The sequence below is a fragment of the Macaca fascicularis genome, chromosome 3 (assembly GCF_037993035.2).
Source record: "Macaca fascicularis isolate 582-1 chromosome 3, T2T-MFA8v1.1".
Lineage (NCBI taxonomy): Eukaryota > Metazoa > Chordata > Mammalia > Primates > Cercopithecidae > Macaca > Macaca fascicularis.
In genome coordinates this window covers 181,005,787-181,030,428 of record NC_088377.1, presented here as the reverse complement: position 1 = coordinate 181,030,428, position 24,642 = coordinate 181,005,787, and the positions used below count along the sequence as shown (strand labels likewise).

Genomic DNA, 24,642 nt, shown 5'->3' with positions numbered 1-24,642 from the left:
GTAAATATTTCTTTTTTTCTTTTTTAGAGAGAGAGTCTCACTCTGTCACCAGGCTTGAGTGCAGTGGTGCGATCTTGGCTCACTGCAACTTCCGCCTCCCGGGTTCAAGTGATTCTCCTGCCTCAGCCTCCTGAGTAGCTGGGATTACAGGCATGCACCACCACACCCAGCTAATTCTGTGTTTTTAGTAGAGATGAGGCTTCTCCATGTTGGTCAGGCTGGTCTCGAACTCCCAACCTCAGGTGATCCGCCCACTTCAGCTTCCCAAAGTCCTGGGATTACAGGCGTGAGCCACCACGCCTGGCTTGAATTGCTTTATGAATAGTTCTGTTGAGATTGTACCTCTCCGAGTGGAGCTAAGTTATGTATTCAAAAACATTTAATACATGCAATGTGTAAGTCACTGTGGAAGGTGCTTTGGAAACTGCAAAGATCACGAATGAGACATAGTCCAGGAGAAAAGAGGTTATCTATCTACCAGAAGAAACTGACATATACCATAAAGGAGCCAAAGGTAAATAAGTGTTGGCAATTCACAGAAAGAATGATTTTTGAGGAAATAAGGATATAAGAAGCAAAGGGACCCTTTAAGAGACTATTTTATTGGTTCAGCCAAAAGATTCTCAGTGCTTGAATTAGGACAGACGCAGTGGAGAGAGAGGGGGAGAAGGTTATTAGAGCTATTGCAGAAGCCGAAATTGCTGAATAATTGTGAAAAATAAGGAGAGAGAGGAATAGCAAATGAAGCCCAAGTTTCTGTCTTGGTTAGCAAGTGCATGGTGGAGCTATTTGCCCAGATAGGGAGTTCAAGAGGAGGAACAATTTGACAAGATTAGGAGACAGAAAGAGATGTCAATGTACTCATCCATCCCCCTCTGTGGATTATAGCTGAGCTGTGGCCATGTTCCTCAACCCAAGGGCCTGCACTGGTCAGGCCTGGGGAGGTGAGAACTCCCCACTAGAGTCTCTCTTAACCTATTCTGGTTCGGGCCCTGCCCAATTAAAACTAAAAGATAAAAAGACCTCTACTACTGAGAACCCCTAAGAGCTTCACCATCTCGACCTTAATTCACCCACACCTTTATGTATCCCTTTAACTCTCCTCAATGACCCTATTTGAGTGTGCCACCTATTTCCTGCCAGGACTGTAACACTCATATTTATGTATTTTTAAATGAGGTATGTATGTATAACTGTACTGTTAGTAATAGTGACCACTTGGTAATGGGGACAAGGGAGGAGGAACAAAGGAAGAGGGCTTCTCTTATTTTATAACATTTGAATTCCTTAAACAAAAGGCCTGTACTACTTTGTTGTTGTTGTTGCCCAGGCTGGAGTGCCATGGTGTGATCTCGGCTCACCACAACCTCCGCTTCCCGGTTTCAAGCGATTCTCCTATCCCAGCCTCCCGAGTAGCTGGGATTACAGGTATGTGCCACCACGCCCAGCTAATTTTGTATTTTTAGTAGAGACGGGGTTTTTCCATGTTGGTCAGGCTGATCTCGAACTCCCGACCTCAGGTGATCCACCTGCCTCGGCCTCCCAAAGTGCTGGGATTACAGGCTGGGATTACAGCCACCACGCCTGGCCAAGGCTTGTACTATTTTTTAAATAAAAAAAAAAAAAAATTTTTTTTAAGTAGAAAAACAACATCAGTCTAGTGCAAAAAGTTCAGTAAATTCACTGAGAGTAAACATGAAACCTCCACTTAATTCCCCTAAGAACTAGTAAACAAAATTACAGAGAAAAATCTTAAACTTAAAAAAAATTTAATGGTAAATACATATTGATAGAAATTATTCAGTTCTCCTATGAATGTAGCATCCGAGGATACTCTCCATGTTCACGGCTCCCAGCCCTTCCCTCCAGGCTGATGGGGCAACGTGAGACCCACCAAGCCAGCAGACTCCTCCACTGAGCGCTCACCCTTGCCATGAAATTCCTGATGTAGGGCCACATGTTCCCGGATGCTACGCAGGAGGCAGAGATAGGTGGCAGCTTGGAAATGAAGCTCATGTTGGGCTCTGCACAACTTTTCACTGGTGACCTAGAGAAGCAGCAAGTCAGAAACTCTTAACCCAGCTACAGATACAGGTCCACAGAGACAGATTTAATAAATAAGCATTCACTAGAGTGAAAGTAAATTGCACAGAGGAAATACAGACATGTATATATATACATGTATACTTAATACATCTGTAAAGGCACTCTATTAGTAAAGCTGACCTCTACTACATCTATAAAAGCACTCTGTAATTATTAGTAAAGCTGACCTCTACTTCGGATTTTTAAAAGGAGTTGCATTGAATGTTCCTGTATTCAGTCAGTACTGCAAGAAGTCACTAGTTTCAATTCCTTCATTTTACAGATGAGGAAACTAAAGCTCAGAGATGCTCAGAGGTTGGTTAATGGTAGATATGGAAATTATAATTAGGTCACTGATCATTAATGTCACCTAAATAATATAATGTAGAACTTTCTCCCTTTCAAGCAAATAAAGGACTGTTTTATTTATATTTCTGTGACTTTGATTAATGTGGCATACACCTTTCATTACAGTGAAAATTGAAAACTTGGCTGGGCGTGGTGGCTCACGCCTGTAATCCCAGCACTTTGGGAGGCCGAGGCGGGCAGATCACGAGGTCAGGGGATAGAGACCATCCTGGCTAATACGGTGACACCCCGTCTCTAAAAAACAAAACAAAATTAGCTGGGCGTGGTGGCAAGTGCCTGTAGTCCCAACTACTTTGGAGGCTGAGGTGGGAGAATGATGTGAACCCAGGAGGCAGAGCTTGCAGTGAGCCAAGATCAGGCCACTGCACTCCAGTCTGGGCGACAAAGTGAGACTCCATCTCAACAACAACAACAAAAAAAAGAAAATTGAAAACTTACTTTGTCTGAAAAATGATAGCTTTGTGCTAAATAGTAAAAAATGAAGGTTTTATGTATAAAAGTAGTATGCTTATGTTCATATTACTTATTACAATTGGCCCTCCATATCCATGGATTCTGCATCTTTAGATTCAATCAACTTCTGATCAAAAATACTCAGAAAAAAATAAAAGGATGATCATGTCTTACCAAACATATGTTTTATCATTATTCCCTAAACAATGTAGTATAACAACTACTTACATAGCGTTTACATTGCACAAGGTATTATAATCTAGAGATAACAAAGTATACAGGAGGATGTGCATAGGTTATATTGCAAATACTACAGCATTTTATCTCAGGGACTTGAGCATCCGTGGATTTTGGTATCCCTGAGCAGGGCTGGGGGGTGTCCTAGAACCAATCCCCAGAGTTACTGAGAAATAGTTGTTCTTGCTCTCACCATTTGCTTATCCATCTGAAAAATCTGGACTCATGACTTTAAGAAGCTAGAAATTCCATATCCATTCCAAAGTCCCCAAATGACTCTAAACCTTTTTTCTTCATCATACTTTTGAGATTCACTGCACCCTCTTTGACTAGTTCTGTATTCAAGACTGTGAGAAAGGGGCAGGAAAAGTGAGATGGGGATGTGTACATAACTCTGAGTGACTAAAGGAGCCATGTCCAAGTGTGGATTAATCTGGGTACCACTGCCTACATAATCCCCACCCCCACCTTTTTTTTTCGTGAGACAGGGTCTCACTTTGTTACTCAGGCTAGAGTGCAATGGTGTGAACATGGCTGTTGATCTCCCTAGCTCAAGTGATCCTCCTGCCTCAGCCCCGCAGGTAGCTGGGACTACAGATGCTTGCCACCATATCCGGCTATTTTTTATGAAAACAGGGTTTCACCATGTTGCCAGGCTGGTCTTGAACTCCTGGGCACAAGCGATCCACCCACCGCCTCTTCCCAGAGTGCCGGGATTACAGGCGTGAGCCACCGCTACTGGTCTAATCCCCTTTCTCTATTTGAATATCTAGTGTTAGAATCTGAAAACTAGAATGTGTGTGGCTTCTTGGTTTTTGAGACAGAGTCTCGCTCTGTGGCCTATGCTGGAGAGCAGTGGTATGAACATGGCTCACTGCAGCCTTGATTGACTTTCTGGGCTCAAGTGATCCTCCCACCTCAGCTTCCCAATTAACTGGAACTAGAGGATGGGACACCACACCTGGATAATTTTCAAATTTTTTGGAGAGGAGGTCTCACTACACTATATTGCCCATGCTGTTAGAATGTGGGTTTCAGGATCTGCAGATCATGTTGAAAGCAACATTCATTAGCTGCTTAAAAACATTATTAATCTGCTTTAATACAAACTTAACTTTTTAGTAATCAAAACTTTATGAGAAATCAACACCAATATCAAGCATTAACAAATCATAGCATCCATTTCTATTAATATATAAGCCTAAATGTGTGGAATTTGACATGGGAATTCTAGGTTAACGTAGGATAGAATACTGCCCTTGATTTGGTTGAGCCTGAATCATGAGGACAGAAGGGTCAGCAATAGACAGGAAACAGTAAATAGATCACAAGAACATAAAAGAGATCAAATGTTATAGAACACTGCATTTTCCCTGTGAAGGGAGGTTTCTCCCTAATAGAATCCCTTCTCCAGAGGGAAAGGATAGAGAAAATGGTATGGCTGAGTTAGCTCTGAGCCTGAAGGAAATAGAAACCATTTCCCCTATGCTCAAGTGCATTCCAGAGTGGTATTTCCGGAATGTACCGTGAATTTCAGAACCATTACCAAGTCTCTCTCAAGGGTAATGGTATCCCCATAAGGTACAACTATAATCATGTCACCTCCTTAAAAATCTTAGAATGGGGCCGGGTTCGGTAGCTCGCCTGTAATCACAACACTTTGGGAGGCTGAGGCAGGCGGATCACCTGAGGTCGGGAGTTCAAGACCAGCCTGACCAACATGGAGAAACCCGTCTCCAAGAAAAATAAAATTATCTGGGCATGGTGTCGCATGCCTGTACTACTTGGGAGGCTGAGGCAGGAGAATCGCTTGAACCTGGGAAGCGGAGGTTGCGCTGAGCCGAGATCGCAATCTTAGAATGGCTTCCCATTACACTTACAAAAAAGTTTAAATTCTTGTTCCGCCTACCACCTCATCTACCTCCACTTCATCCACCACACCCTAGGGCTAAACCACTCTCAATTGGCAATTTTTCTCCCCTTTGGCTTTCAATTGTTTAGCTTTTAAATCTGGACCCTAACCCCAATTTACTTGCTAACTCCAAATTAGCCCTCAGGTCCCTGATTAATTTCCTCCGGAAAACCTTCCCTAACTACCCCTTCTTTATACCCCAGCCCCTGTTGTCTACACCTTGAGCACTTATTTATCCTAAGTGCTTTACTGTATTGCTCCCTCAGGTGGGGAGCAAGCTTCTTAAAGGACAGGACCCATGTGCATCTGATTCTTTCTATTTAGACCAGGTTCCTAGCACAACCCCTAAGTTATCACCTTTTAAAAACTAGGTGAATTTGAGTTCTAAGATTTTACATTCTGACGTCCATGGCTCAGTAATTCGACAGTTGATCGTTCTCCCTTTCCCAACATTGCTCAAGGGCAGCAAGTTTCCTTCCCTAAAGCCCAGTTTTTCTTTTCCGTCTCAAAAAGAAATGCTTCTTGGAATAACTTTTCTAGGGGACGGACGAGGAGATTGTTGGCCAAATGCTGTGGCTTTAAATCTAGTGACAGTACACCCTTCAAGTCCATCTTCATTCTTTAATCCCCAGCATTTCCTCTATTCCACTTTCCTGACTTTACCCTCCACAAAGGAAACAGACCAGCCAATGAAATCCTTCGGGACGGGTCCGCCCCTCTGCAGGACAGACTGACGTCCCCAGAGCGACTCTGCGCCCCCGCCGGTCCTTTGGTCCCCGAGTTTATGCCAGAGCATGGAGCCTAGGGCCTGGGTTGGTTTGGTCAGAACCAGGGCTCCGTGGAAGGGTTGGCCTCAGAAATGCCGGAATTAGACACCGTGCTCCCCATCCCAGCCCAGACCCTACTCTTCCTCCCTCCCCAGCACGCGGAGAACCTGGGACAGGGCTCCCGTACCCGATGTGCACGGAAAGCCTTCACAAGGTACCGATAGGCCGCGGTGTCGCGATAGGGTCGGCCGGTGGCCGCGCTCAGGTAGCGCAACTCCCGCAGAAGTCCTCGCAAAGTGCGCGCCGGGGACCCTAAGGCCGCCATTTTCCTGTCCTTCTCCGAGCCTGGTGCCCGACGGCGTCCTACGACCCTGCAAAACCCCTCCTTCCGGCCGGGCGTCTAATGGTACGGTCGGACGACTACCGGCTCCTCCTATCGACTGACTAGCAGTGGAACCGCTCGCTTGTCCGTTGTACCGAGCCTTATTAATCGAAGGCCGAGGGGCGCCCTAACAAGAAAAGCAAACAAAACCCAAGCGTTAACTGACGCTACCAGGTCCTCTAACCCACAACAAGGATTTGGGTAAATAGGGGCCTTTCTTCACGACGTCATTTAAGATGCCCGTTAGCCGACCAACCGCTGAGTCTCAGGAGGAGCGGGCCCAGCGCGGGGTGTGGGTGTGGATTTGATACGGAACACGCTGAGAAGACATTTTAAAATGATTTATAGAAGGGATATCAAAAGTCAACGTACTGACGTTTCCCCAAATCCCAGGGCACCTGCGGCTCAGAAAAAGGACATGGGAGTGTGCAGATTCTCGAAAATTGCAGCTAGTAAAAACACAAACACACGCGCTTCCCATTTAAAAAAAAAAAAGTAAAGTTGGCATATTTCGCTTTGTTTAGAAAGGTAAAAATGTACTTGAAAGCCAAAAATCTCAGGCCACCCCAGATGGGACTCGAACCCACAATCCCTGGCTTAGGAGGCCAATGCCTTATCCATTAGGCCACTGGGGCTTCTGTGAGTGACGCGCTCAAACAACATATTCAATTATTTTCCTCTTTGGTACGTCATCGTCATTTCATTTTTGCCTTACCCTATCCCACGAAACCACACCTAGCGCCCACGTGAGGGGTGACGTATGCTGGGACTTGTAGTTAGAGAACAAAAGTCCACATTACTGCGCCAAACGCTTTACCCTCGAAACTGCACCGATGCTCCGGACGTTGAACGGGCACGCGCACGCGTTTGCGTACGCGCTTGCCTGCGCAGTAGTCCCCGCGCCTGCGCAAAAGCAGGCATACGCCGTCGCGGAGCACGCGCGCTGGGCAAATTGGCCGGATATTCGAGACTCGCCCTCTGAACGTCAGCCCTGTTGGGTTTTTACCGGAAACAGTCTGACCTTTTCCGGTGTTGCGACTTTCCGGGTGGAGATTTGCTCCAGCGGCCGTTAGGTGGTGCCTGCCGCGGTCAGTTTCTGCTTCCGGTTGAAGCGTTGAGGCCATTTCCGCAGGCCGAGCGCGGTTGCTTACGCCTGTAATCCCAGCATTTTGGGCGGCCGAGGCGGGCGGATCAGCCTCAGATCATCTTAGGTCGGGAGTGTGAAACCAACCTGACCAACACGGAGAAACCCTGTCTCTGCCAAAAATACAAAATTAGCCGGGCGTGGTGGCGCATGCTTGTAATCCCAGCTACTCGGGAGGCTGAGACAGGAGAATTGCTTGAACCCTGGAGGCGGAGGTTGCAGTGAGCCGAGATCGCGCCATTGCACTCCAGCCCGGGCAACAAGAGCGAAACTCCATCTCAAAAAAAAAAAAAAAACATGTGCCGTGTCCTTTGAATTGGTGGGTCAGCGATAAACATGGGAGAGCGGGGAAGTAATAGTACATTGATTAGGAATTAATTTTTAAAATTAGCAGTTCATTTTTTGGTTCCGTCCCTAATTGTATAACTTGAACAAAACACTTCAGAGTCCCAGTAAACTTACCCTTACTTATAGTATCACAGGGGCTTCCCATTGTCCCTAAGTTCAGACGACATAAATTGATCCTCGCTTATATCTTAATCTTCATCTCTCCAGTTCTTGTCACCCTCTGCTCCAGGTATCTCCACTTTCATTGTCTCTTCCCCACCACACACCTGTTATTCCCTCTGCCTGAAACTTAACCATTTGTGTTAATATGCCTCTTTACCCTTTGGGCTTCAGCTTATTCCAAAAGTGTAAGTTAGACGCATCTCTAGGCCCTTGAGGTCAATACCGCAAGGTGAAAATTACTCATTTTATAGAATGAGACCACCACTTCTCCTGCTGTTTTTCCCAGCTTTTCCCCCTCTCCCCTTTTCCCTAGTTTATAAGACAGAAGAAGGGGGAGAAAGCAAAAGGTTGGAAAGAAACAGAAGTAAGATAAATAGCTAGACGACCTTGGCACCACCACCTGGCCCTGGTGGTTAAAATAATAATGATAACATTAACCCCTGACCAAAACTACTAGTGTTATCTGTAAATTCCAGACATTGTATGAGAAAGCACTGTAAAACTTTTTGTTCTGTTAGCTGATGCATGTAGCCCCTCGTCACGTTTTCCACGCATGCTTGATTTATCATGACCCTTTTACATGGATCTCTTAAAGTTGTAAGCCTTTAAAAAGGCCACGTATTTCTTCTTCAGGGAGCTCGGTTCTTAAGACGCGAGTCTGCCAACGCTCCCGGCCGAATAAAAAAACCTCTTCCTTCTTTAATCCGGTGTTTGAGGAGTTTTGTCTGCGGCTCGTCCTGCTACAATTTCACCTCCTCTGGTCCCCTGTTGCTCCCTTTATTTACTCATCATAAATAACTCTTAATGTAGGTACATGGCCACTACTCCATGCTGTAATTGTCAGGCTCCTCCATCAGACTGGGAAATTGTTCAGCTCCGAAAGCCCTGTGCCTAACAGAAAAGCCTGTTTCTTCACCAGGCTTTACTCCTTGGTAGGATAGTCATAACAGCTTAGTCTGAAGCTCCTAAAGGGATTGGCACTGTCTGGCCCCAATGGCTAGGAGACATAAGCTACTGAGCAGGAATGACAAACAAATGGAACATCAATTGTTCATTAATGAGGAAAGCTGACTTGCTTGGAAACCTGGTGAACAGGACAGCACCTAGCCCACCTGTCCAGGGGGCAGTCATTACTCACCTCCACTGATTGTTGCTATTTTAGGAAAGCAAATCCTTTAAAAAAAATTATTTTTCAGGAAACTCTGGAAATCTGTTTTAATACTATAGCTTTCCTTCTAAATATTGGCTACTAATGAATACTTTAAAAGTACTACATGCCGCTGGGCACGGTAGCTCACGCCTGTAATCCCAGCACTTTGGGAGGCTGAGGTGGGCAGATCACCTGAGGTCAGGAGTTCAAGACCAGCCTGGCCAACATGGAGAAACCCCATCTCTACCAAAAATAAAAAATTAGCTGGGTGTGATGGCGCATGCCTGTAATCCCAGCTGCTTGGGAGGATGAGGTAGGATAATTGCGTGAACCCAGGAGGCAGAGGTTGTGGTGAGCCAAGATCTCGCCACTGCACTCCAGCCTGGGCAACAAGAGCGAAACTCTGTCTCAAAAAAAAAAAAAAAAGTACTGCATGCCAAACAGAACAGCCCCACAGACTTCTAGTCTGTAAAGAAAGAAGGAAGAAAAAAAAAGGGCGGTAGGATTCAAAGTTAAGAAAAGGTAAAAACATGTGGTGTGCCTACTTCATGGGAAAAAAAGCTGCTTTGATGATTCTGCCTTTTTATTTTTATTTTTTTTTGGAAAAATTTTTAAAACTTTATTGTCTTTTTCAGTTTTTAGATGATTTTCTTCTTTCCTGTTATCTCCTTAGCCTGATACCCTGCCTTATCTTTAGGAAAAAAATGCTCCTGATAATAAATACAAAATGTAGTAAACTCATTTGTATTAACATGTAAGATTCTGTTCAAAACCCAGTCTCATTATAGGTCACTCTTCAGCACCCTCAGCTGATTACCACACTGGCTAAATTAAGGAACTTTAACATCTTAAACAGCTTTCTCAAGATTACCATTTTAAATGTTCCCCACTCTTGGCTGGGTGCTGTGGCTCATGCCTGTAATCCCAGCACTTTAGGAAGCCAAGGTAGGCAGATCACTTGAGGCCAGGAGTTCAAGAGCAGCCTGACCAACATGACAAAAACACATTCTCCACTAAAATTACAAGAATTAGCTGGGCGTGGCGGTGTGTGCTTGTAGTCCCAGCTGCTCTGGAAGCTGAGGCAGGAGAATTGCTTGAACCTGGGAGGCAGAGGTTGCAATCCAGCCTAGGTGACACAGCGAGCGCGAACCTGTCTAAAAAAAAAAAAGTTCCTTGCTCTTACATATTTTTCAGACTCAGGGTTTTCGGATAGTACTTTTTGGCTAGACACACCAACTGATTATTTAACTGAGTGTACAGTGATAGCCAGCAGCCTGGGCAACAAAGCAAGACCCCATCTTAACAAAAAATAGATCACCGTATAGATGGTGGTACGTGACTGTAGTTCTAGCTACACAGTAGTTTGAGGATCACTTGAGCCCAGAAGTTCCAGGCTGCACTGAGCTATTATCTCTCCACTGCATGGCACGCTAGATGACAGCGAAACCTTATCTCTAAAATAATAATAATTATTATTATTATTATAACAATAATCCCAGCACTTTGGGAGGCTGTAATCCCAGCCTGTAATCCCAGCACTTTGGGAGGCTGTAATCCCAGCCTATAATCCCAGCATTTTGGGAGGCTGAGGCAGACGGATTGCTTGAGCTCAGAAGTTTGAGACCAGCCTGGGCAACAGCGAAAACTCACTTGTACAAAAAAAAATTTAAACTTAGCCAAGTGTGGTGGTGTGTGCCTGTATTCCCAGCTACTTGGGAGGCTGAGGTGAGAGAATCGCTTGAGCCTGTGGTGAGCCTTGATCACACCACTACACTCCAGCGTGAGTATCAGAGTGGGACTCTGTCTCAAAAGAAATTCTTTTTTCTTTTTGTGAAGGTTTTTCTGTTTTGTTTTGTTTTGTTTTTTGTTTTGTTTGAGATACAGTCTCACTCTGTCACCCAAGCTGGAGTGCAGTGGCACGATCTCAGCTCACTGCAACCTCCACCTCCCGGGTCCAAGTGATTCTCCTGCCTTAGCCTCCCGAGTAGCTGGGACTACAGGCACATGCCATCATGCCCAGATAATTTTGTTTTGTTTTGTTTTTTGAGACGGAGTCTCGCTGTGTTGCCCAGGCTGGTGTGCAGTGGTACAATCTCGGCTCACTGCAAGCTCCGCCTCCCAGGTTCATGCTATTCTCCTGCCCCAGCCTCTCGAGTAGCTGGGACTACAGGCGCCCCGCCACCAAGCCCGGCTAATTTTTTGTGTTTTTAGTAGAGACGGGGTTTCACCTTGTTAGCCAGGATGGTAATTTTGTGTTTTTAATAGGGATGGGGTTTCACTATGTTGGTTTCACTCCTGACCTCAAGTGATAGACCCGCCTTGGCCTCCCAAAGTGCTAGGATTACAGGCGTGAGCCATCACACCAGACATTTTGTTTTTTCTTTTTGAAGTGGTTTATTTTATTTATTTATTTATTTATTTATTTTTGAGACAGAATCTCTCTCTGTCACCCAGGTTGTAGTGCAGTGGCGCAATCTTAGCTCACTGCAATATCCGCCTCCCAGGTTCAAGTGATTCTCCTGCCTCAGCCTCCGGCGTAGCTGGGATTACAGGCGTGCACCACCACACGCGACAAATTTTTGTATTTTTAGTAAAGATGGGGTTTCACCATGTTGGCCAGGCTGGTCTCGAACTCTTGACCTTAAGTAATCTGCTCGCCTTGGCTTCCCAAAGTGCTGGGATCACAGGCATGAGCCACTGTGCCCAGCCAGGTTTTAAAAGAATAAAAACATTAAAACATAATAAAATAATAATTAAAACGAATGAATTAAATTAAAGCTATCACCCAGAGAGTTTGGTACCTACCTGGGTCATGATGATAATGTAATATAGCTCCCATGTGGAGCTATGTTCTTTGGGGCTGGCCCTGGAATAGCTGATCTCCACGAGATAACCTGCAAAGTGCTGTTAGCTTTGTTTGGAGATGGTCCACCATTATGGAATATGTCGTACCTGAGTGATGATATTTTGAGACAGCTCTCTCAGTTGCCATCATTTTTCCAGTAATTGTCAAATACAGATGGCATAGAACCTCCAGGGGGACAGTTTTCCTGAGACTCTTAGAAATGCTGGGCGCAGTGGCTCACGCCTGTAATCCCAGCACTTTGGGAGGCCAAGGCGGGCGGATCACCTGAGGTCAGGAGTTCAGGACTAGCCTGACGGACTGACATGGAGAAACCCTGCCTCTACGAAAAAAACAAAAAATTAGCCGGGCGTGGTGGTGCATGACTGTAATCCAGCTACTCGGGAGGCTGAAGCAGGAGAATCGCTTGAACCCAAGGGCGGAGGTAGTGGTGAGCCGAGATCGCTCCATTGCACTCCGGCCTGGGCAACAAGAGCGAAACTCTGTCTCAAAAAAAAAAAAAAAGAAAAGAAAAGAAAAAGAAACCTAAACAGTTTACTTCTTTAGTTCCTATTTGCTATGCTGTTTGTAATAAGAAGACTTGAGGGAAAGTATATGATTTACTGAGGTGAAACCTGACTATCAGGTTGAATGCACCTAGCATGATGAATTTAATGACAATCATTTGGTACAGTCACAATTCTGAATTGATTCAAATGACGTAGAAGTGACCTTGGAATTCATTTAGGTGCTACTTTTATTTTATGTGAGAAATCTTAAGCTCAGTGAATTACACAAATTCATTCTGCTAGTCATTTTTTAGTGCATTTTTGTTGTCATGGCATGTGACTTAAGATATCATTATGGAAGCCAGGTGCAGTGGCTCACGCCTGTAATCCCTGCACTTTGGGAGGCTGAGGTGGGTCGATCACCTGAGGTCAAGAGTTCGAAACCAGTCTGGCCAACATGATGAAACCCCATCTCTGCTAAAAATACAAAAAAATTAGCTGGACATGGTGGCGGGCACCTGTAATCCCAGCTACTCAGGAGGCTGAGGCAGGAGAATCACTTGAACCCGGGAGGTGGAGGTTGCAGTGAGCTGAGATAGTGCCACTGCACTCCGGTCTGGGCAATAAGAGCGAAACTCCATCTCAAAAAAAAAAAAAAAGATGTCATTATGGTATAAGATGAGTGTAGGAATGGTCTGCCACGGCATCTTGGCAACCATGCATGTCTCCATGTAGGCCACATATATTGCAGTTAGGCACCCCCAAAATCTACTTCCCCACTTTTCAGTAGAAAGCCCTGTGATTGCTCCTGATGCAAAAAGGGGATATGCCTGGTAAGGAGCTACTGTAAGGCAGTTTCTCATCCCTATTTTTTGGGAGACTGCTACAGGGCCATTTCTCATCAACTTCTCTAATGTCAGTTGAGCACAGAACTTTCCACTTTATTCTAGCTTATGGTACAGCTGCAGACTTCTGCATAAGTTTATAAAACGCCTTGGCTGCAGTTGGATTTGGCTCCGTGGCAGAGCAATCCACTACTTAAGCTATCATTTGCTTTCTGTGATTCATCATCATCCTGCTGGACTGGGGACATGGGAGCAGACACCATCTTGCTTTTGCTGTCTGTGTAAATAATAAACTATCTGACCCCATTGGACTCATTGTCTCCTTCTTGACTGGGTCTGTGGAAGTTTAGCAAGTCAGTCTAGAAACTGCTGCAGTGTTAGGCACTGAGCTGTTGCTTAGCGACTGCTTGACCACTTGAAAATGAGGTTGAATATAAAAGAAATGACATCACATTTGGAGTCATACTCGATATGTGAATAATAGACTCATTAAAATGTCCATCAACAGGGATGAATAAATAAAATGTAGCATATCTGCAGTGGAATACTACTCAGCAATAAAAAGGGACAAATTACTGATGCATAACACGGAGGAATCTAAAGTCATTATCCTGAGCAAAACCAGACACAAAGCCTACATACTATATGATCCATTTATATAAAATGCAAATCAATCTATAGTGACAGAAATCTCATTTGGGGTAGTGGTTTCCGTTATATCAAAAACCATTAAATTGTATACCTTAGCCGGACATGGTGGCTCACGCCTGTAATCCCAGCACTTTGGGAGGCCAAAGCAGGCGGATCACTTGAGGTCAGGAGTTTGAAACCAGCCTGGCCGATGTGACAAAACCCCATCTCTACTAAAAATACAAAAACTAGCCGGGCTTGCTGGCGCATACCTGTGATCCCAGCTACTTGGGAGTCTGAGGCACAAAAATCGCTTGAACCCAGGAGGCGGAGGTTGCAATGAGCTGAGATTGCACCATTGCACTCCAGCCTGGGTGACAGAGCAAGACTCTGTCTCAAAAGAAAAGAAAAGAAAAGAAAAGAAAAGAAAAGAAAAGAAAAAAGGCCAGGAGCGGTGGCTCACGCCTATGATCCCAGCACTTTGGGAGGCGGAGGCGGGTGGATCTGGAGTTCGAGACCAGGCTGGCCAACATTGTGAAACCTCGTCTCTACTAAAAATACAAAACTTTGCCGGGCGTGGTGGTAGACACCTGTAATCCCAGCTACTCAGGAGGCTGAGGCAGGAGAATCGCTTGAACTGGGAGCCAGAGGTTGCAGTGAGCCAAGATCGCACCATTGCATTCTAGCCTGGGCGAGAAAAGCAAAACTCCATCTCAAAAATGAATAAATAAATAAAAATTGTATACTTTAAGCAGATGAAGTCAGGTCAGAAAACTGTGTATATCAGTTGCCTTCTCTTTCTGAACTGATTTCCTGTCTGTATTCATTAAAGGCTAAACTGCTGTAACAAAGAGACCTCAAACACAGTAGCTTAAATTAAAAATTAAATTAAAAATATTTATGTTGCATAATAGTCTAGAAGTGGTCGTTCCAGGTTAGTAGGGCAGCTCTGCTCTAAAAAGTCATCTAGGGACTGAGCTTCCTTTTGTAGCCGTGGGACAAGCTCAAGCTGATTAACCATTGCTTAAGTTGTGACAGGTGACACGGAGCCAAAATTGTCCAGGCATGTGCAATAGAAAGGGCTGTAACCGGCCGGGCGCGGTGGCTCATGTCTGTAATCCCAGCACTTTGGGAGGCCGAGGCGGGCGGATCACAAGGTCAGGAGATCGAGACCACGGTGAAACCCCGTCTCTACTAAAAATACAAAAAATTAGCCGGGCGCGGTTGTGGGCGCCTGTAGTCCCAGCTACTCGGGAGGCTGAGGCAGGAGAATGGCGTGAACCCGGGAGGCGGAGCTTGCAGTGAGCCGAGATCGCGCCACTGCACTCCAGCCTGGGCTGGGCGACAGAGCGAGACTCCGTCTCAAAAAAAAAAAAAAGAAAGGGCTGTAACCTCCTAATTGTTACCACCACTAGCCTGGCAGACCAGCTGCATTGGCATCCCCTCGGACTAGATGGCCAGGCCATAAAGGCTGGACCCACCGCAGACTGGAGAGACAAGTTTGGCGGCTGCCTCCCTCCTATCTCCTTGCCAGTTGACTTGTGATAATAAAGCTTTTTTTCTCTCAGAAACCAGTGCCATAATATTGGCTTCTATGCAGCATTCCCCAGCACTTTATGGGCTTCTTCAAACCATTGTAGTTTCACTCCGTGCCCATTCAGTACCCCCTTATCCGAGGGCTGTACGTTCCAAGACCCTCAGTGGATGCCTGAAACTGCAGATAGTACTGAATCCTATATAGACTGTTTTTTCCTATACACACATACCTATGACAAGATTTAATTTATAAATTAGGTACAGTAAGAGACTAACGACTAATAAAATATAACAATTATAACAGTATACTATAATAAAGTTTATGTGAATGTGGTCTCTCAAAACATCTAACTGTACTGTACTCACCCATTTTCAGACATCGGTTGATAGCAGTAACAAGCTGGAAGGTGAAACCTCAGTGAAGGAAAAACTATTCCATTAGATCCACTTTTCTTTTCTTTTCTTTCTTTTTTTTTTTGAGATGGAGTCTTGCTCTGTCACCCAGGCTGGAGTGCAGTGGCCGGATCTCAGTTCACTGCAAGCTCCGCCTCCCGGGTTCACGCCATTCTCCTGCCTCAGCCTCCCGAGTAGCTGGGACGACAGGCGCCTGCCACCTCGCCCGGCTAGTTTTTTGTATTTTTTAGTAGAGACGGAGTTTCACCGTGTTAGCCAGGATGGTCTCGATCTCCTGACCTCGTGATCCGCCCGTCTCGGCCTCCCAAAGTGCTAGGATTACAGGCTTGAGCCACCACGCCTGGCCTTTTTTTTTTTTTTTTTTTTTTTTTTTGAGACAGAGTCTCACTCTGCTGCCTAGGCGGGAGTGCTGTGGCACCATCTCGGCTCACTGCAACCTCTGCCTCCCGGGTTCAAGAAGCAATTCTCCTGCCTCAGCCTCCCAAGTAGCTGAGATTACAGGCACATGCCACTGCACCCAGGTAAATTTTGTATTTTTTGGTAGAGACGGGATTTCGCCATGTTGGCCAGTGAGGTCTTGAACTCCTAACCTCAAGTGATCCACCCACCTTGGCCTCCCAAAGTGCTGTGTTTACAGTCATGAGCCACCATGTCCAGCAGATCCACTTTTATTTATTTATTTATTTGTTTGTTTATTTTTGAGATGGTTGCTCTGTTGCCCAGGCTGGAGTGCAGTGGCGCCATCTCCGCTCACTGCAAGCTCCGCTTCCCAAGTTCACGCCATTCTCCTGCCTCAGCCTCCCGAGTAGCTGGGACTACAGGGGCCCGCCATCATGCCTGGCTAATTTTTTTGTATTTTTAATAGAGACGGGGTTTCACCATGTTAACCAGGATGGGCTCCATCTCCTGACCTCGTGATCCGTCCGCCTCGGCCTCCCAAAGTGCTGGGATTACAGGCGTGAGCCACCACGCCCGGCCCAGATCCACTTTTCAACAGAGTAGCTCACTCACAAAAAACCCTCTCATCCTTTCTCCATAACCCTCCTAATTGCCTGCCCTGGTTTCAGTGGAGGGGAAATACTTTCTCTTCCTGAAAGCCATGCCTCTGTTGGGAGAGGAGAGAGGTTCTAGATTGAGTCCATGAGCAATGGCCAATGGTCGAATCAGTCAGGCCTACATATAACTGTGTATGAAACTGCCACTAAAATTTCTATACAACAGGGTTTTGGGAGCTTCGGGGTTGGTAATGCATTGAGGTGCTAGTAGGGTGGTATACCCAGAGAGGGCATGGAAGCTCCACTTATCCCGTCCCCATACTTTGCTCTATGCATTTCTTCCATTTGGCTGTTCCTAAGTTGTATCCTTTATAATAACCTGACGATAGTAAGTAATGCACTTTCCTGGGTCCTGTGAGTCATTCTAGCAAATTATCAAATCTGGGAGGATTGTGGGAACCCCTGAGTTTATAGTTATGTCAAACAGAAGCGTGGGTAACTTGGGGACCCAATGCTAGAGACTGGCCCAAGTCGTATAAGTGAAGGCAGTCTGTGGGACTGAATGCTTCAACCTGTGAGTCTTAGAGTAACTCTTACTGTCAAAATGGAATTGAATGGTAGGATTCTCGGTTGGTGTTTGGAGAGTTGGAGAATAGGTTGGTGTCAGGAAGGGAAAAAAACAACTACCCTCATTTGGTGTTGAAGAGGTGTGAGAAAAACCCAACAGTGGTATTGTAAAATGGTGCAACCGCTATGGAAAACTGTATGGCAGTTCTTCGAAAAATTAAAAATAGAACTACCATAAGATTCAACAGCCCCACTTCTGGGTATATATCCAAAAGAATTGAAAGTAGAAACTCGGCCGGGCGCGGTGGCTCAAGCCTGTAATCCCAGCACTTTGGGAGGCCGAGGCGAGGTCAGGAGATCGAGACTATCCTAGCTAACATGGTGAAACCCCGTCTGTACTAAAAATACAAAAAACTAGCCGGGCGTGGTGGTGGGCGCCTGTAGTCTCAGCTACTTGGGAGGCTGAGGCGGGAGAATGGCGTGAACCCGGGAGGCGGAGCTTGCAGTGAGCCGAGATCACGCCACTGCACTCCAGCCTGGGAGACACAGCGAGACTCCATCTCAAAAAAAAAAAAAAAAAAAAAAAAGAAAGTAGAAACTCACACAGATATTTGTACACCCACATTCATTCATGGCAGCATTATTCGCAATAGCCAAGAGGTGGAAACAGCCCACGTGTCCATCAATGGATGAATGGATAAATAAAATGTGCTCTATCCACAGCATGTAATATTCAGCCTTACAGAGGAAGGAAATCCTGTCACATGACAAACAACATGACTAACCTTGAAGACATTACACTAAGTGACATAAGCCAGTCACAGAAGGACAAATACTACATGATTTCACTTATATGAGGTATCTACAGTTGTCAGAGTCATAGATAGAGAGAGTTGAATGGTGGTTACCAGGAGCTGGAGGTAAGAGGCAAAAAGGAGTTGTTTAATGAGTACACAGTTTCAGTTCTACAAGATCTGGAGATCTATTTTACAACAATGAAAATATACTTAACACTTAAAACATAGTTAAGAATGATAAATGTGGCCGGGCGCGGTGGCTCAAGCCTGTAATCCCAGCACTTTGGGAGGCCGAGACGGGCGGATCACGAGGTCAGGAGATCGAGACCATCCTGGCGAACACGGTGAAACCCCGTCTCTACTAAAAAATACAAAAAACTAGCCGGGCGAGGCAGCGGGCGCCTGTAGTCCTAGCTACTAGGGAGGCTGAGGCAGGAGAATGGCGTAAACCCGGGGGGCGGAGCTTGCAGTGAGCTGAGATCCGGCCACTGCACTCTAGCCCGGGCGACAGAGCCAGACTCCGTCTCAAAAAAAAAAAAAAAAGAAAGAATGATAAATGTTCTGAATTTCTCATACACTTAAAAATTGAAAAATTTCTCTGTCACTTAAAAAACTGATTTTGTTTGATTTTTGGCCTCTATAGATACCCCAAACTTGCATTAATTGAGGTCATCTAAGGTGATGTACATTTGAAGCAAATAGTTATTTTTCCAAGTAATTGAGAGGGCACCTTATAATATGAGAGGTGTTGTAAGGGCTTGACTACAAGACAACTCTTTTCTGAGGATTTTTGGTGGTGGGGGAGTTGGGGACTTCAGGCTCATATGGTGCCTTGCCCAGAGTGCACAACTTGTGGGCCTTGTGGAGCCAGCATGAGAACCCAGGACTATCTCACCCCAAAGCTAGAGTTCTTAATCATTGCACCTTGGTACCTTTCCAGCCATGGCCACAGCTATTTGGTGAATTAATGGAACAGGATTTGGGAGAATGTTTTTCTGCTTTTCCTTTCCAGTTATGTTAGTGGCCCCAATCCTCTGATCACATTCTCAGTTTGTGGGTGCTAAATCCTGGTCTGGGGGCAGCCAACCAGCCTAGAGCAAAGTTGGATTCCAAAGAAGGGTTTGGCCCTCATTTTGAATAGCTGTACAAGTAGAAACATACTGGGACAAGATGTTCTGAGACTTCCTGAAGCTCTTACCTCCATCGCCCATGTAAGAATGCTCTCCTGCCAGTTCCTATGGGTTTGGAGCTATGATAACTAAAAACTCCTATGGCTTAGAATGGAACAACCTTCTCTTCTCTGTAGTGGATTACTTCTGTTTCAGTGGGAATGAAAGTGTCAGGCCAGTGGGGCTCAATGCTGAATATACATTAGAATTACCCAGGGAAACTTTCAAAAACACCAGTGACTGGGACCCACTCCCAGAAATTCTGATTCACAAGTTGGGCTAGGGTCCAGGCAACAGTAATATTCTTTTTTTCAAGCTTAATGTGTAGCTGGGGTCAAGAACTGCTGTCTCAGCAGATGAGCAACTGGAACAGTGGTTGACTGGGGGAATCACAAGAGTATTCCAATTTCTCCTTTACCCTTGTTGTCAGGGTCCAAATTGTTCAGAGACATCTCTAAGGCAAGGCCCCTGTAAGAAAAAAGAAACAAGTCTTATTTTTGAAAAAAAAAATATTTTGCCACAGCAACTGGCCATACTGACCTCTAAATCGTTCCCTGGCTTTATTTCACACTAATTTCTGCCTTTGGCCTTGAAGTTTATAATTACAAAAAAAAAAAATATATAGAGATTGGATCTTGCTATATTTCCCAGGTTGGTCTCAAATGCCTGGGCTCAAGCAATCCTCCCATCTCAGCCTCCCAACATGCTGGGATTACAGGTGTGAGCCACCACGGCCTGCCTGAAGTTCATTATTTTTAAATTGCTGCTAAAAACCTCTGCATTTGAGTTTAATCTTTAGTTTCTACTGACAGGTTTCTAATTTCTTTTCCTTTTTTTTTTTTTTTCTTGAGACAGGGTCTCAGTCTGTTGTGGAATGCAGTGGTATGATCATAGCTCACTGCAGCCTCGACCGCCCCAGCTCAAGCAATCCTCCTGCCTCAGCCTCCTGAATAGCAGGGACTACAGGCATGTGCCACCATACCTGACTATCTGATTTCTGATTTAACATGTTTTTGTGAGTTTCATAATGCTGATGCTGGTTCATCTTTGGTGTGAGTCATGATTCATCCTAATTTTCCCTGGACTCTTTCCCAGTACAAGCTAGATGACCTATGTCTCATCTTCCACGTGAGCCAGGATGCAACTGCTCAGTCAGGACTTCTCACTCTAGCAGCTCTTCTGTCCTAGGTTCCTGTCAGGGTCCACTGGCTCTAGCTGTGGCCCCTGATATGGTTTGGCTCTGTGTCCCCACCAAAATCTCATGTCAAATGGTAATCCCCACATGTCAAGGGAAGGGCCTCGTGGAAGGTGATTGGATCATGAGGGTGGATTTCCCCCTTGCTATTCTCATGATAGTGATTTCTTATGAGAGCTGATGGTTTTAAAGTGTGGCACTTCCCCCTTCACTCTCTCCCCTGACACCATGTAAGACGTGCCTTGCTTCCTCTTCACCTTCCCTCATGATTGTAAGTTTCCCAAGGCCTCCCTAGCCATGTGGAACTGTGAATCAATTAAAGCTCTTTTCTTTATACATTACCCAGTCTCAGGTAGTTCTTTATAGCAGGGTGAAAATAGATGAATACAGCTCCTTTTGATATAATATTTCAAGCCCTAGCTGGAATCTTGACACTTCCAGAGTCAACAGAAGAGGAAACTATATAACTTAAGGATAATGAATTAATCTGTCCCACTCACACTCATGTTTATCAACCTCTAGTTCACAAGTATATGGTTTTAAAGGGCAAATACACAGGAGGGATTAGGGAGAATTCTATCAGTTATTCTCCTTGTGATAGAAATTCAAGCAGTTTTCTAAGATGCAGCAGATTTTAGCCAGCCCTGAAGAAATGGGATAATTTTCTGGAAATAAGTCTTCAATAACTGTTGTGGTAACGGGTGATAAGAATTCTGGATTTACTGAACTGCCAGAAGACTCTTACCTTCCATTCTATGCTATTAGTTCATTCAGGCAGAGTGCTATGGTTTTAATGTATCCCCCAAAGTTCATATGTTGGAAACTAGGTTCCTAGTGCAAGTGTTGGGAGGTGAGGCCTAATAAGTGATTAGGTCATGAGGACAGAGTACATTACTATTGTTATTGCAGAGTGTTCGTTGTCACTAGAGTGAGCTTGTTATAAAAGTGAGTTTGGGCCCCTTTTGCCTTCTTGTCCTTCTGCCTTCTGACATAACACAAAGGCCCTCACCAGATGCCAGCACCTTGATATTGGACTTCCCAGCCCCCAGAATTATGATAAATAAATTTTCTTTATAAATTACCTAGTCTGCGGTATTCTCTGATAGTAACACAAAATAGACTAATACACAGAGTAAATAATAAAATGTTGGCTCTGGGCTGGGTACGGTGGCTCACGCCTGTAATCCCAACACTTTGGGAGGCTGAGGTGGGCAGATCACCTGAGGTTGGGAGTTTGAGACCAGCCTGACCAACATGGAGAAACCCCGTCTCTACTAAAAATACAAATTAGCTGGGTGTGGTGGCACATGCCTGTAATTCTAGCTACTCAGGAGGCTGAGGCAGGATAATCGCTTGAACCCGGGAGGCAGAGGTTGCGGTAAGCTAAGATTGCGCCATTGCACTCCAGCCTGGGCAACAAAAGTGAAACTGCGTCTCAAAAAAGATAAACAAATAAAATAAAATAAAAAGAAAAGAAGAAGAAGAAAATACGTTTATTAAAAGGATGCAGGGTGCTTCTCACAATTTTATGGTAAGGCTAGAGACCAGGCTTGGGAGTGACATAGCCAACAACCTCACCCAAAATCCTGCCACAGATCTGGTCCAGTGAAAACATCCCCAGGCACAGTCACCACAGTTTGCAATGCTGACACAGTGGCCCTGGGCCAGACCTGGACACCTGCACCAAAGCTACTGCTGCAGCACACTGGCAGTGGCTGGCTTCTCTGCTCCCATGTGTGCCAGGATGAGTCTAAGTCATCATCTGGGTCATGTTCTCAAGTGGGTGGTTCTAATTGGCATGGCCTGGGTGATGTGCCCATGTCTTGGCTTCAAGGAAGCCTGGGAAGGCAAATATTTTATCATTCAATGAATTTTACTGCACACCTGCTATGAGTTAGGCACTCTTTTAGGTGCTAAGGAAATCAGAGCAAGCAAAACAGGTAAAAGTTCCTATCTTCACAAAGCTTCTGTTTGAGAGACGGGCAGACAACGATAAATAACAAGTAAAACAAAGTTTGTCACAGCGTGATGTGTGCTATGGGGAAAAATAAAGCCAGGGCTGGGGACTGGACCTGCTGCTTTGTAATGTGTTCTGGAGGTCCTTCCTGAGAAAGTGATATTTGAGCTGAGAGGCAAATGATAGGAGGGTTCTGCCATTTTCAACATGTGTGTGTACATATGCTGTATGGGACAATGCCCATTTTTTGTTTGTTTGTTTGTTTGTTTTGAGACAGAGTCTTGCTCTGTTGCCCAGGCAGATCCTGGTTCACTGCAAACTCTGCCTCCTGGGTTGAAGTGATTCTCCTGCCTCAGCCTCCCAAGTAGCTGGGACTACAGGTACATGCCACCATGCCCGGCTAATTTTTGTATTCCTAGTAGAGATGGGGTTTCTCCATGTTGACCAGGCTGGTCTCAAACCCCTGGCCTCAAGTGATCCACTCCACTTAGCTTCCCAAAGTGCTGGGATTACAGGCGTGAGCCACCGCGCCCGGTGCAATGCCCATGTTTTTAACTAGAGAAACCCTACCTTCACTCCCCAGCCATTGTCAGGTCTCCTCATCCTGTCCTTCAAGCCTTGTGTGAAGGTAAAGGAGTTCTGGGACAACAGTTTACTATGCCCAGTGAAACTGTGGGGACCGACTCCGAGGGCCCCATCTTTACTCTTCAACTACAGCAAGGACTGGCAACCTGGATGTGCTACCATAATTGGGGGGGAGATTTTGGAGGGCAAGTGTCAGGACTGATGAAAATGAGTACACATCAGAGTATATGTGTGTGCATGCATTTCTGTTGAGTGTGATGCTATAGATGTTGTGTCTGAAAGCAGTGATTTCGGCCAGGCACGGTGGCTCATGCCTCAAATCCCAGCACTTTGGGAGGCCGAGACAGGTGGATCGCTTGATGTCAAGAGTTCGAGACTAGCCTGGCCAACATGGTGAACCCCCATCTCTATTAAAAATACAAAACATTAGCCGGGCGTGGTGGCGGGCGCCTGTAATCCCAGCTACTCAGGAGGCTGAGGCAAGAGAATCACTTGAACCCAGGAGGCAGAGGTTGTAGTGAGCCAAGATCGCGCCATTGCACTCCAGCCTGAGTGACAGAGCAAGACTGTCTCAAAAAAAAAAAAGAGTGATTTCTAAACTTTTTAATTATGTACTCGTATCAGTGAAAGTCTTGTCACTCCCCTGTAAGCCTTTGTATTTATTTTAAAATTATATACATTTACTACTGAAGCATTATAAAATATGAAAAAATAGAAATGTTTTAAAAATATTTTTGAAATGTTTTGAAAATGTTTTGAAAATATTTTTGAAAATATTTTTATCAACACTAAAAAAAGTCCTAATTTCTCTCAGTAAAGAAAGATTATTGTGTATTTTATTGACAACAACGTAATTCAGCATGTTTCATTGTTCTGAAAAATCTTATTTGTTTATTTATTTTTTTGAGACATAGTCTCACTCTGTCGCCCAGGCTGGAGTGCAATGGTGCAATCTCGGCTCACTGCAACTTCTGCCTCCCAGGTTCAAGTGATTCTCCTGCTTGTGCCTGGGTAATTTTTGTATGTTTAGTAGAGACAGGGTTTCGCCATATTGGCCAGGCTGGTTTCGAACTTCTGACCTGAGGAGATCTGCCTGCCTCAGCCTCCCAAAGTGCTGGGATTACAGGCGTGAGCCACCGCAGCCAGCCATATTCTGAAAAATCTTTAGCACATTATTTCAGGCAACAAAATTGCACAGTGATAAACATTTCTAAACATTCATTTTTCAAATTTCTCTCTTCATAGTATAAGTTTCTTTTAAAATTGGCAGTTCATGTCTAATTAAACCTTAAAAAAATTTTTAACTTAAAGAGACCCATTAAGGATCTCCATTTTTTCCCAAATATCAGCTAGGCATCCATAGTAGTCAGGGTTTAGCAAGAAAAAGGGAACCACTGTAGGCCTTTCAAGCAGACAGGAATTGAGTGCAGGGTATTTAAATGCTTATGACATCATAAGAACGGCAGCGGGAATTAGGGGCTAGGGGGAGCCTGCCACCACACAGTGCTTCAGAGTACGGGAGGTTGGTTGCTTCTATCACCCAGGTCAGGAAAATGCAGGAAACCCCTGTTGATGGCAGAGGCCCCAAAGCA

The 24,642-nt window shown here is 45.1% G+C and overlaps 2 protein-coding genes and 1 non-coding gene across 3 annotated transcripts in view; all 3 read right to left on the bottom strand.

Moving 5' to 3' along the window:
• Positions 1-1,752: 1,752 nt before the first annotated feature.
• FMC1 (formation of mitochondrial complex V assembly factor 1 homolog) lies at positions 1,753-6,161 on the bottom strand. The gene is made up of 2 exons (XM_005550908.3): positions 6,011-6,161; positions 1,753-2,047 (listed from the first exon to the last, which is right to left on the bottom strand). The coding sequence occupies exons 1-2, from the start codon at positions 6,146-6,148 to the stop codon at positions 1,844-1,846; spliced, it is 342 nt and encodes a 113-aa protein (XP_005550965.1). The 5' UTR covers positions 6,149-6,161; the 3' UTR covers positions 1,753-1,843.
• Positions 6,162-6,767: 606 nt separating this feature from the next.
• TRNAR-CCU (transfer RNA arginine (anticodon CCU)) lies at positions 6,768-6,840 on the bottom strand. Its single transcript has one exon. It is a non-coding gene; the product is annotated as a tRNA-Arg (tRNA).
• Positions 6,841-19,634: 12,794 nt separating this feature from the next.
• Positions 19,635-24,642, bottom strand: part of UBN2 (ubinuclein 2) — a 98,897-nt gene continuing 93,889 nt past the window's right edge. The window contains exon 16 of the mRNA XM_045388278.3: positions 19,635-19,781. Coding sequence (XP_045244213.2) covers positions 19,740-19,781 — 42 coding nt within the window. The 3' untranslated portion in view covers positions 19,635-19,739. The remainder of the gene's footprint in view (positions 19,782-24,642) is intronic.